The sequence below is a fragment of the Procambarus clarkii genome, chromosome 10 (assembly GCF_040958095.1).
Source record: "Procambarus clarkii isolate CNS0578487 chromosome 10, FALCON_Pclarkii_2.0, whole genome shotgun sequence".
Classification (NCBI taxonomy): Eukaryota; Metazoa; Arthropoda; class Malacostraca; order Decapoda; family Cambaridae; genus Procambarus; species Procambarus clarkii.
In genome coordinates, this window is record NC_091159.1 from 22122877 (window position 1) to 22136310 (window position 13434).

At 42.2% G+C, this 13434-nt stretch overlaps 2 protein-coding genes across 2 annotated transcripts; one reads left to right on the top strand and one right to left on the bottom strand.

Annotated features, from left to right (window-relative positions):
• Positions 1 to 3895: 3895 nt before the first annotated feature.
• Positions 3896 to 6052, bottom strand: LOC138363214 (caldesmon-like). The gene is made up of 2 exons (XM_069322215.1): positions 6012 to 6052; positions 3896 to 5828 (listed from the first exon to the last, which is right to left on the bottom strand). The coding sequence occupies exons 1-2, from the start codon at positions 6050 to 6052 to the stop codon at positions 3896 to 3898; spliced, it is 1974 nt and encodes a 657-aa protein (XP_069178316.1).
• On the top strand, positions 6051 to 12854 carry LOC123747807 (band 3 anion transport protein). Its single transcript, XM_069322216.1, is given in 13 exon segments — positions 6051 to 6059; positions 6290 to 6530; positions 6715 to 6863; positions 7015 to 7271; positions 9890 to 10073; positions 10695 to 10817; positions 10819 to 10952; positions 11160 to 11256; positions 11258 to 11380; positions 12095 to 12247; positions 12249 to 12302; positions 12409 to 12582; positions 12720 to 12854. Coding segments are annotated over 13 exon segments (1833 nt in total).
• Positions 12855 to 13434: the final 580 nt, after the last annotated feature.

Consider the following 13434-nt stretch of genomic DNA (forward strand, 5'->3'; position numbering starts at 1 on the left):
TTTTATAAACATAAATTCATCCCTAACGCAACAACTTGCATTTCTTCTCAACCTTGAACTAGCATCTGATATTAGAGATGTAGTACCAACTTTCCCCTAAATGTTCTGACCAATAAATTATACTTTTTACTAAATGTTAAAATGTTTTACTAAATTGTTTAAATTATGTTGTAAAGCTAATCACTTCAAAACGACAGGGCTAATCTGGCATATATTAATATTTAGTTATTCCAATAACTAAAAATATATATTAAAATCAAACTAATGACCCTACAGGTGACATTGATCATAGGCTCTGTGATATCTTTTATGCCTATATGTGCCTCCACAAGCAGGCATGTAATATTCTTCTTGCCTCCCGATAGAGCACTTGTAGCGTTGTTTTTTGTCTCTTTCCAATGAGAATAGATGTTCTGTAAATGGGATCCTTTAATTGGGAAAACTGCAAATTGTAAATATACACAGATGGGATGTGGCAATGATAAAATGAAGGAGGCGATTATAAGGTGAGATGGGGGTGTTTTACGTGATACTTTGGCGGTATGGTCACTCACGGAATGAGTGACGCTGCCCAATACTGTCCCTATGTCGGTATGTTTACTCACAGGATGAGTGACCCTGCCTAATAAACACAACCTTCGGAGCAAGTTTAGAAAAAATGAGGCGAAGCCAAGGAGGCTAAGTTCTGGTAGGATGAGAAACCTGAGGGATTAATTCAACAGTGTTACACTGAGTGTATTTATATATAATGTGCAAACTAATGTGAAGCTGAATCTTCATTGATTGTGTTCAGTGATATGGTAGTGATTAATGGGTGCACACCCCATGCGTATATCATCTTATGCTGCTTTCATGTTTGATATGTCTAGCATACCCGAAGTTCCTGTGTGGTTGATATACTGGCACCATAAGCCTCATCCCTGACCTCACATTACCTTCCTCTACCTGACCTCACCTGTGTCTGCTTTAAGCATTAGTGCAGCTCTATTAACTCTGACATGACCCTTGCAAGTTAAAACTATCCACTCTCATATATAGTTCAAGTTTATTGAGCTAATAAAATGCAGTAGTGAAAGTGGTACTTGTTTTGTGAATCTGTACCGGTATTGACCACGTCCAGTTCTCGACGAGAACTTCAGGTAAGGTGCTATTGCAACCCGTCCTCAGACCAAGTCCATTGCATTCAGCGGTCGACCCCAAAGACGCATTCATCAATTTTGACATACTGTTCATTCAAAGTAGGAAGTTTCTAAAATGTAAATTAATATTGTTATATATTAGTATACTGCTCATTCCATTCACCTGGGCTCTAGGAGACTTGCTCTGCAGACCCCACGCGTGTGAGGCCGCGGTTCTAGTCTCCTAGAGCCCAGGTGAATGGCATGTATATTTCCACGGAAGTGTGGATGACAATTTATATTTTCATACTGCTCATATTTAGGCATTGGTTGTTTAGGTTCTGTTAGCGATTACTGTATTTGTATTTGTAGTACGTGGGTGAAGTATTTACAACGCTGTGGTTCGTCAGCGAAGCACTTGTTCTGGAAGTGTTCGGACGTCATCAGTCGTGTGTAAACCGTTTTTAATTTATAATTAGGGGGTTTGGCGGGTGCATGGTATAGACTTTGGCCTATGTTAATGAGGACGGGCTGGCTATTGCCCCGTTAATATCATGGCGTTAATATAGCAGCGTGACTTCTCTCACACCAGTCAGAGTAGTCACGCTGCTATGCTGTGATATTTTAAACCTCATCATAATGAGTCAGAAAAGAAGCCGAAACTGTGATAGTGATAGCGATTCGGGTGAGTCGGAGCGACTTCTAATAACAAACAAATTGCAAAAGTCAAGTATGAACACAAAGTCTAACAAAATATTGATTGATGAACGATTTTGCGAGAGCCCAGAATAAAGCAGTTTGTAAACTGTGAATGTGAAATACAAGGGAGTACTATACATGTCAAAAAAGGCACTCGGAAACAGAAAAATACATTATAAATTCGAATTTAGTACATCAAAATCCAAAACTGATCAATTATTTATATATAATTTTTATTTTTACGTTAAATTGTAAATTTTGTACTTTTCAGTCATTTATATTTTTTTAAGTAATAATTTTGGTACATTCATGAAAATACTTTTGGCAACCCGGAATGGTAGATGTTTGGAGTGAATGTGATCTTTGATTGTGAAAGGATAGTTACAAAATGAGGATAGATGTGCCAACACAAGTTAATCAGGTGGTTAGCCACTCGTTTATCAGGTTTTCCTAGTTACTGGGAGGCCTATGATCCTGGTGTGCTGTATAATGGGTTTTTAGCCCTTTTGAAATTGTCAGTTCTTACTTTGTAGCTGCTATCGTGGTGGAGGATACTGCTTGACAGTGTATATGAGGGTGTCCAGCTGCTGAACACCTTTTTTGACCAGAAAAGTGGCAGTGTTGACGGCTTCAAGCTGGTTACAGCATGTTTGAGGGATTCTTACTTAAAGCTCTTCTAAGGTCGTTGGTTACTTCACATTCCATAACTTTTTTGATACTTGTCATAATGAAGTAGTGGTTTTTCTGTGATTATTTAGCAGAAGATGAATTCCCACTGTCTGGAGTCATGAATTTCCGAGTTGCATCTTTAACCTAGATGTATTCTATACATCAGAACTGCTATTTCCCTGTTGGTCCTCTTTCGGAATATTAAGCATGTTAAACTTGGTGGCCTGAAAATACCACATTGTAGAGGGTTAATCTTCTGCTGCTGTCTGTTGCAAATGGTCCCGTTGAGATTTTTTTTTTGTGATAGTGCTAGGCTGGGTTGAACTCTTTTTTTTGCAGATCACTATATTTAACAGTTTCACCAGCTTTCTCATTTAATGGAATACCAATGTGGGATGGATCTCTTTTAGGGTTATGTTGAGTCTTTTGAATTTAGCTACTGTTCCTAGATACAAGTGTGGTAATTATTTCCACATTGTTTTTCCACTTCTTTCCTAACATTTGAAGTGCAGCTTTTGAGTCTTTATGACTACATTTTGAGTGTTTTGAGCCATCACATGCGAATGCCTATTGTGTTGCAAACAGCTCAGTTGATGATACCGGTCAGTAAGTTATCGTCTTGCCTTGATAACCTTTCATAGGCGTCATAGGCGTTAAAGCCAAACACCAAACCAGAGGGATTCCAGCTTGGGATTGAAAAATCCATTTTATATTTCTTGTATGTTTTCTAAGGTGTATATTAGTTATTAAGTGTAAAATGTCTTGCATCTCGAGCATATTTACTCGAAGTAAATTATTCACTAAATTTACTCGAAGTAAAAATACTGCAAGTAAATTCTTGTTGGAAAACTGTTAGAAGGTAAAGCGAAGACTTATTTGGCATGTGTAGCCTGTGACATGTCAGCGCTGGTAGTGTGATCAATGGGCGGAGCACTGGCGGATGTCTGCCTAAACCTGGCGCCCCAACGGTCAGGTGGCCTGTTGGCCGCCAGGTTTAAACAGACCCTAAGTGATCAATGGGCGGAGCACTGGAGGATATCTACCTAAATCTGGCAACCCAACGGTCAAATGGCCAGTTGGCCGCCAGGTTTAAATAGACCATAAGTCAGTGTGGTTACCGTTCAGTTACGGGGCTTGCCGGAGCCTGTGAGCAGTCAGTCTAATAATATCAGCTGAAGTGAAAAGACAGGTTGCTGTCGGGCCTCTTCCACATCAATATTACGATGGATGTTACTGATGAAAAGAATTTGCGCATCGACTTCGACAACAATGTGTTAGCTCCTCGCCCACACTTTCCCCTAGGTAAGATATTCGTTTATATACAATATTTGTGATTTAGTATGTTTTAGAATAAAACTGCACGTGCATCTTGAATAGTTTTCGTATATTTGTCGATCACCAATGGGTGATCAAGTCCGGCGTTGAAGGACTTGTTCCCTAGCCCGGCGTTGAAGGGCTTGTTCCCAAGCCCGGCGTTGAATAGCTTGTTTCCCAGCCCGGCGTTGAATGGCTTGTTCCTCACCCCGGCGTTGAAGGGCTTGTTCCCAAGCCCGGCGTTGAATAGCTTGTTTCCCAGCCCGGCGTTGAAGGGCTTGTTCCCAAGCCCGGCGTTGAATAGCTTGTTTCCCAGCCCGGCGTTGAATGGCTTGTTCACTAGCCCGGCGTTGAATAGATTGTTCCCCAGCCCGGCGTTGAATGGATTGTTCCCCAGCCCGGCGTTGAATGGCTTGTTCCCCAGCCCGGCGTTGAATGGCTTGTTCCCAGCCCGGCGTTGAATGGCTTGTTCCCCAGCCCGGCGTTGAATGGCTTGTTCCCAAGCCCGGCGTTGAATGGCTTGTTCCCCAGCCCGGCGTTGAATGGCTTGTTCCCAGCCCGGCGTTGAATGGCTTGTTCCCCAGCCCGGCGTTGAAGGACTTGTTCCCCAGCCCGGCTTTGAAGGACTTGTTCCCCAGCCCGGCGTTGAATAGCTTGTTTCCCAGCCCGGCGTTGAATAGCTTGTTTCCCAGCCCGGCGTTGAATGGCTTGTTCCCCAGCCCGGCGTTGAAGGGCATTTGTGCCTTAGTCCGACGTTGAAGGACTTGTTCCCCAGCCCGTCGTTGAAGGGCTTGTTCCCCAGCCCGGCGTTGAATGGCTTGTTCCCTAGCCCGGCGTTGAAGAAATTGTTCCCCAGCCCGGCGTTTAATGGCTTGTTCCCCAGCCCGGCGTTGAATGGCTTGTTCCCCAGCCCGGCGTTGAATGGCTTGTTCCCCAGCCCGGCGTTGAATGGCTTGTTTCCCAGCCCGGCGTTGAAGGACTTGTTCCCCAGCCCGGCGTTGAAGGGCTTGTTTCCCAGCCCGGCGTTGAAGGGCTTGTTCCCCAGCCCGGCGTTGAAGGACTTGTTCCCCAGCCCGGCGTTGAAGGGCTTGTTTCCCAGCCCGGCGTTGAAGGGCTTGTTTCCCAGCCCGGCGTTGAAGGGCTTGTTTCCCAGCCCGGCGTTGAAGGGCTTGTTCCCCAGCCCGGCGTTGAAGGGCTTGTCCCCAGCCCGGCGTTGAAGGGCTTGTCCCCAGCCCGGCGTTGAAGGGCTTGTTTCCCAGCCCGGCGTTGAAGGGCTTGTTTCCCAGCCCGGCGTTGAAGGGCTTGTCCCCAGCCCGGCGTTGAATAGCTTGTTTTTCAGCCCGGCGTTGAAGGGCTTGTTTCCAAGCCCGACGTTGAAGGGCTTGTTTCCCAGCCCGGCGTTGAATGGCTTCGTTTCCCAGCCCGGCGTTGAATGGCTTGTCCCCCAGCCCGGCGTTGAATGACTTGTTCCCCAGCCCGGCGTTGAAGGGCTTGTTTCCCAGCCCGGCGTTGAAGGGCTTGTCCCCAGCCCGGCGTTGAATAGCTTGTTTCTCAGCCCGGCGTTGAAGGGCTTGTTTCCCAGCCCGGCGTAGAATGGCTTGTCCCCAGCCCGGCGTTGAAGGGCTTGTTTCCCATCCCGGCGTTGAAGGGCTTGTCCCCAGCCCGGCGTTGAATAGCTTGTTTCCCAGCCCGGCGTTGAAGGGCTTGTCCCCAGCCCGGCGTTGAAGGGCTTGTCCCCAGCCCGGCGTTGAAGGGCTTGTCCCCAGCCCGGCGTTGAAGGGCTTGTCCCCAGCCCGGCGTTGAATAGCTTGTTTCTCAGCCCGGCGTTGAAGGGCTTGTTCCCCAGCCCGGCGTTGAATGGCTTGTTCCCCAGCCCGGCGTTGAATGGCTTGTTCCCCAGGCCGGCGTTGAAGGGCTTGTTTCCAAGCCCGACGTTGAAGGGCTTGTTTCCCAGTCCGACGTTGAAGGGCTTGGCTTATTTCCCAACCCGGCGCTGAATGGCTTGTTTCCCAGCCCGGCGTTGAATGGCTTGTTCCCCACCCGAGTTGAATGGCTTTTTCCCCAGCCCGGTGTTGATTAGCTTGTTCCCCGACCCGACGTTAAAGGGCTTGTTCCCCCCACCCCGGCGTTGAAGGGCTTATTTCACAGCCGTTTACTCCCTCTCCCCTAGTGCCGCAATAAAAGGCTCATCTATTTGGGGAAAGACGTCACCAAGCCGGGAAGTTCAGGACTCTTTCTGATGTTCTGATCATGAATAATGTTATAATATAATATATTATTATTGTAGGTAATATTATTATTACCTACAATTATTACACCACCACTTTGTTTATACCTTGAAATATGCTACCTCTCTTATCAGCTACGATGAAAACACAATTTTAGGTTAGGTGTGAAAATAATAATTTATTGTCAGGGGCCATTAATTAAGATCCCCGTATACCTTGTTTAAAACCCTTGAAGCATCAAGTTAAGGTCCAAATGTAAAGTTGCTCCTCTGTATCATTGCAACAGCTGGAGAAGGCGATGACAGGGACAAGAAACCTCCAACACGAGATCCTCTGATTCGTGTAGGGAAGCCTTTCTACGGTCTGTATCTGGATATTGTGGATCGCTACTCCAAGTATCTCTCGGATATTACAGATGGATTTAATGTACAAGTGCTGGCTGCAACCATTTTCATATTTTTTGCTATTATGTCAACTGCCATCACCTTCGGTGGAATCTATAGTAAGTAATCACTTGGCTCCAGAAATCTACCACTGCAAAAGTGTTAATCTGTGTTAAATATATAGGCTTATCTTCAAAATTTAAATATTCTTTGTTCAATTGTATTGAATTATCCTTATCAATAATTGCATCAACCCACATTGATAACCTCATTTGTTATGCATAAATTTTCTTCTGCTCAAAGGTTTCCAAACGAATAACTACATTGGAGTCGGGGAATGCCTCCTCTTGTCCTGTGTGAATGGAGTCATCTTCGCCCTGTTCGCCGCCCAGCCACTGCTTGCTGTCGGCCCCACGGGTCCTCTGATGATATTCGACATGAGTCTCTATCAAGTGAGTATTTGCGTGGAATTGACTTTCCTTAAGCTGCACGAAATTCGACAACAATATAATGCAGGTGACGATAATTGTTGGTGAACCATATTTAGTTCATAACTTGAGGAGCGCATTTTCAATATATAAATAAGTTTGTCTTTTTGTCTAGTTCGCTCAGATGAATGAATTTGATTTCCTGTCCATGAGGGTGTGGATTGGCCTCTGGATGACGATCATTGGAGTAGTATTTGTCGCATTCGAAGGTGTCGTTGTCGTGAGAAAGTTCACTAGGTTCACAGAGGAGATCTTCGCTTTGATGACAAGTCTTATCTTCATCTACGAAGCCTGTACACAAATAGTAGGGTTCTTCAGGGACCATCCACTCTTGTCAGCATATAACTGCCAAGAAGGCGTTCTGTCTAAAAGGTAAGTTTTCACATTTTTACCTGTTATTTATACAATTTATTACATTTCTGTCGAGATGCCTTTCTGTAATTCTGATGGGAGGCTGTTTCACAATTTCGGTCGAGAGGCTATTCAGTAATTTAGACCCATATATTTCAATGGCATTTTTTATCAGATTAAGCAAGTGTTTCACATAGTTGTGAACACGAAGATTGTTAGGCTAATCACTGTTACCTCACTGGCCAACGACTGCTTTCCCAGAATACACCCGTGATTAGATAGGACTGAAATGGGGTCCAAACAGGTCCCTTAAAAAGGAGCGTTGTAAGGCGCCAGGGTGGGGCAAACCAGGGCGGGAAATTGCTCAGGCAGGGTCAAAGGGATAGGCCAAAAAGGCTGTAGTGGTTGACCAAAACGTTTCGAAGAACAGACTTGGATTGGCGAAAAACATACCTATAATGGGCTCACGTGGACACAAGTGTAACTCAACAAGTATGAGAAGATCCTTATTACGAGATAACGGTGAAGATAAAATGTGGCAAAGAAAATGTAAAACATTGTAGGCCTAACCTTAAAAAGAATGCGTCTGACTCATACACAGAGGAACAACAATAAGAAACCAACTGTATGGAGACAAGAAAGGCCGCCCACGTAGGCCTAGAGGCGTGGGCGGCTATATATGATACTTCAAAGGATAAGCGGCACTACCTCAGCCCCCCACCTACTGTGGGGGGTTGTGGATAAACGAATTATTCTTTCTTAAATTGCAAGTGGACTGAAATCAATATCAATTTGTTTCAAACAACTCCACAGGAGGGGAGGGGCCTATTATAATTTATTTATTTATTAATTCAATTCAAATCATCCAGTACCCTTTAAATTTACATTCTATTTGAGTTAAATTTATTTAATTTGTTAACAAGCACTGGCTTATCTAAATTGTGGTTAGTAGCACGATATTAAGTTCTAGCTGGGGCTAGGAGAATTCGTAGGCCAGGACATGCAACAACGGGACATGCAACAACGGGACATGCAACAACGGGACATGCAACAACGGAACATGCAACAGGATATGCGTTATGGCTGGACCAACATCTGTCGGGAAATTATTTATTAGATCTTCAACAGCTTATAAAATTTACCAGTATCTAAGGATCACGCGTTTATTCAATGGCTGATTCCAAATTAAAGGCTATGAAAGCCTTTTTTTCATATATAGTTTGGGCGTTATCGTGCCGCATAACTACTCACTCCCTAACAATATTCAAACACACTGAACTGCCCAAATTAAATGTTAGATTGCAGGCGATGAGTCACAATAACGTGGCTGAAGTATGTTGACCAAACCACACACTAGAAAGTGAAGGAACGACGACGTTTCGGTCCGTTCTGGACCATTCTCAAGTCGATTGTGAATGTAAATGTTAGATTGTTAGGTAACTTATCTGTTGTGAGACGGAGAACAGCAACAACAGCCCAGAACTAAGCTATCCAGCTTTCGGTAGTGTATCGTTTGTGATATATAAGCCGGTGATGGCGTCGAGACCCTCTCTGTTTCTCTTTCCTTCCGGACTCTCGAGTCAGAGACAGAACTAAATTATTTATAAATGGAAGGCTCTAAATTTTCATTATTTATAAAATGAATTAATAAAATTAATTCGATGACTTAATTTTATATAATTATATGATTATATAATTTTATAGCACTAATTTATAGTGAGACCTAATAGAAAGCAATATCAGGTTTCCAGTTGTCTCTCGTAGCGTGACGTCAGCCCTGTTCGTTGTTAATAACTGCATATTAGGTTTAAACACACAGAATTCTCATAATAATTTAAATTAATATTTAATCTTTTAAGTGTTATTTATAATTAAAGAAACATCTTAACCTTTAACGTGGAAAATTTCCCCCACACCTACCTTAAAATTACGGTACTTGATTTTTTATTAAAACATCACAATTTTGACGGTTTGGTAGATTTCGTTAATTTAAAAAGGCGAGAGGACAGGTTCGCGATTTTGACAATTGGGTCTTGATACTTCCCTCGAGGAAGCTAATAGATTTGTTTCGTTTTCCGGTTGGACCTCAAGGTTCAACCGATTTGACTTTGATAGGTGCTAGAAATTGGCGGATCTTCGTTGGTTCCTGGGTGCATCTGGCTCTTGTTCTATCAAAGGGCATTGGACAACGTTACTGCATTTTAGCTCAATTGGTCTTGAATTTAGGAGATGACTAATCACGATTTTGCCGCTAGGCTAGGAATTTGTTCGGCTGCTTAGCGTTTACAAGACGCTTGAGCCACTGGTGTCCTTAGAAAGTCTTCAAGTCTGCCATTCAAGTATTTTCTTTGGCAAGACATGGTAGTTTTCCGCCGAAAAGCGACGCGCAGACATAAGGCTTTGTATTTTTTTCGACGCGAAAATGAATAAGCACATCTGGCACTTTATTGTGCCGTCGTGGCCACTTAATTAATTAATTAAATCAATATCAATAACCAAAAATAACAGTGCGAGGAGGGACGAGTCTCGGCGACGGACTAGGAAAATAGGCAATTTATTTTATAAATATTATTCATAGTGTTTATTTTTTAATCAGACTTAAGAGTTACTTTTAGATTCAGCATTTATGTTAATTTCAGACCGGATGAGGACTTGAACGACACAGATGTGTGGTTGAACACCACTGGCGGAGACGAACTAACACCGGCAAGAGTCTCCCCTCAGCCCAACACCGCTCTCCTCTCCCTCATCCTCATGCTGGGAACCTTCACCATTGCCACTAAGCTCAAGAAGTTCCGTAACTCAAAGTTCTTAGGAAGAAGTGTAAGTTTCACATTACATTTGATATCTTCTGTCTAACTTAATGTAAATTTATTAAGCTTAATACAGTTAACATATGAGAATCGATAAGCATTGCTGTTTGTTGTCTTACTCTTATATTGTGACAGTTTTGCAAGAGTTTAAAATAATAAAAAATTATTACAGTATAATTAATACTATAATTATATTTATTTTAATGATTCAGTAGAGATATACAATTTTAATTAAAAGTAAAACTACTTTTAGATGTTGCAAAACTAAGCAGTACTAGATTTACTTTGGCTTGATTATACTGTAGCTGTTGGGCCCTGCCTTCTATATATTGCATACGTGTGCTGGGGGTGGGGGATAGAGAAGAGCTGTAGCTGTGAATGATTGGTGCTTTCACCACATCTAGCTTTAAGATTTAGGCCACATAGGTACAGTGCAGTACAGGGTTTTCTTCCTATTTGGGGTGTTGTACATGGTGGAATGGCGGTATGTTCACTGGATGATTGGCGCTGCCCAATAAACTCACCCCTCGGGGCAAAATTTAAATTTAATTTATGATACAGTAGCCCCAATTCTAATAATACCTACTCATGTTTTCAACTCTTCCAATAACTGACATGTATGTTTAAACAGTTACGCCGAGGTCTGGGGGATTTTGGTGTGCCAATCGCCATTTTTCTCATGGTGCTGCTGGACTACGTCAACAAAGACACATTCACCGACAAACTAACAATGCCTGAAGGCCTTCAGCCCTCCTAACCCTGATATCCGCGGCTGGATAATTAACCCGCTTGGGCAGGTGAAGCCGCTACCAGTGTGGTGCATGTTCGCTGCGGGGCCCGCCGCCATCCTCGTCTTCTTCCTGGTCTTCCTCGAAGGAAGCATCTGCCAGTAGGTTGCGGATATTGACATTTGTGTAAAGTCGAGAAATAATATAATGTAAAAAAAATCACGAGACATTCCGAGATCTGTGCAGAAAAAAAAATAATGCTTAATACATCTATTTATTTTACATACTAGGCATACAAATAATAATTTATTTAGTACAATGTATTATATATTTTATCTTATCTAAGTGCAATTTTCTCTTTAAACTAGTCTGATATTGAGTAAACCAGAGCGCAAGATGGTGAAAGGAACAGGCTTCCACTTGGACCTTGTACTGTCGTGCTTCATCAACCTGATGTCTGGCCTCCTTCGGGGCTCCCTTCATGGGCCCGGCGTGTATCAGGACTGTGGCTCACGTCGCCGCCCTCACCGTCACCAGCCCTGCTCGCTCTCCTGGACAACCGCCCCAGGTGGAAGGTGTTCAGAGGTACGTGTTGTCATAAAAATCAATAATCATGGAAACGCATGAGCAGGGAAAACCATCGAATACAGAGAGACTTTTAGGATTTTATTAATGAGCTAGGTTATATAAAATTACCAAACAGCTGTTTGATACAATGATCTTGAAGCTCGCTGCATGATTGGACTTGCCCAATACACGGTTTCTCAATGTCGGGGAACAATTTGAAGGTTATTAAGACTGGCCAAGGGCTATTAACCCTATGTCAACTGCGAGATGGTTATTAAAGATGGGCTAAAAGCCTATCAACTTCGGGAGGATTAAAGCTTACCAGAGCTTACTGACAAACATTTTGGCACCTTTTATCTTTCTGCTTCCATATTGGCAGTTCTTTTGATAATTATTTATTTTAATTGACTTGCTACGAAATACTTTACCAACCATCCTTGCCCATATTTCATATTTAATACATTTCATTTGTTATTATCATTTTTATTATTATTATTATTATTATACACACAAATTAGTATTTTGTATCTTTTGAAACTTATGTGTGGACGTCAAATAACCTTAATATTTAATTCATTACAATATTATTGTAAACATATATGAAATTATTGGTGTTCAATTTAATACATATTATACATAAAAATGTAAATTACAATAATTTATCAGGTTTCGTCTTCATAATTATTATACTTTTAATTACAGGTATAATTTATAATCATTATAATAATTTACAGAGCAACGAGTGAGTAGTCTCGTGGTGTCAATTTTGGTTGGGTTGGCTGTCCTTCTCTCCGATGCCTTGAACCTGGTGCCAAAGGCAGTGTTGTTTGGTGTCTTCCTCTACATGGGTATTGCCTCCACTGCTGGCATTCATTTCCTGGAGAGGACCTGTTCTCATGTTTATGCCAGTGAAGTACCACCCTGATGCACCCTTCGTTAAGAAGGTATGGAATTGTTGGCATTGGCTATTGTTTGTCTCGTACTGTCAATAGTGTAATGTAGAATACGTCATTGAAGAGCTTTTCTAAAACATCTATATTTACTTTGCAGGTTCGCACAGTGAAGATGCACATCTTCACGACAGTGCAACTGATAATGCTTGGTGTCTTGTTACTGGTGTTGAAGTCCCCAGTCGCCCTCGTTCTGCCTTTTGTCCTCAGCCTGCTTGTTCCTCTAAGGCTCTACATACTGCCTATCATTTTTACAAAATCGGAGCTCAGTGCTGTAAGTTATATGCAACATTTGTCAACATGTCCATATAGTTCATACGGCCTGTTTTAATACTGTATAAATATACTTGATTGCCCTTGCGTATGCATTTGTTACAAATTTTAACTTTGCTTTTTCTTCATTTACCAAAGCTTGATGGCACAGACGCTAATACCACAGACGATCATGAAGAACCAGACTTCTACGAGGCGCCACACTCGCTCCCTGTCCAGGCCATCCACGAGCACCAGAGCCAAGACTCTGGTGGTCGATATACAGATCAATAAAATAGATTACCCTGTGAGTGAGGGGTGGGGGGGGGGGGAAGTGGGGGACAAGAGAACATATTATTAGTTTTTTTATTACATATATATTCACTCCTGGAGCTACTTCCTCAGATTCCAGTATGGCTCCAAATGTATTAATGTCTTCCTTCAGTACCGTCCGTGGCCTTATCACATCACTTTGAATAGTTTTTAATATTTCACTTGTATAAATAGTTTTATTATTCAGTTTTCATTACTTTTCGCAATAACTCATTTTCTGTGATAACTATATTAGTCATTACAGTGTTTAGCAGACGTGTGTCATATAGTATTACATACCACGGGGTCTAGTTTTATGTATATTTCATTTTAATCATTATACTTACTATTTCAAGTCCCATACACATTCTCTACAAAATGTTTGAATATAAATTAAAAAAAATAAAGACAAGGAGTCAGTCACATAATAATTTCATCTTGTGCATTCAAAAATCAACAAGAATTTTTTTGTTATTGCTAGCATGACCTTTTGTGCATGTATAAACGTAAATAAACCGCTTCTTAACTCCCATGCAAAATGTTGCCACTTTCAAGGCCTCAT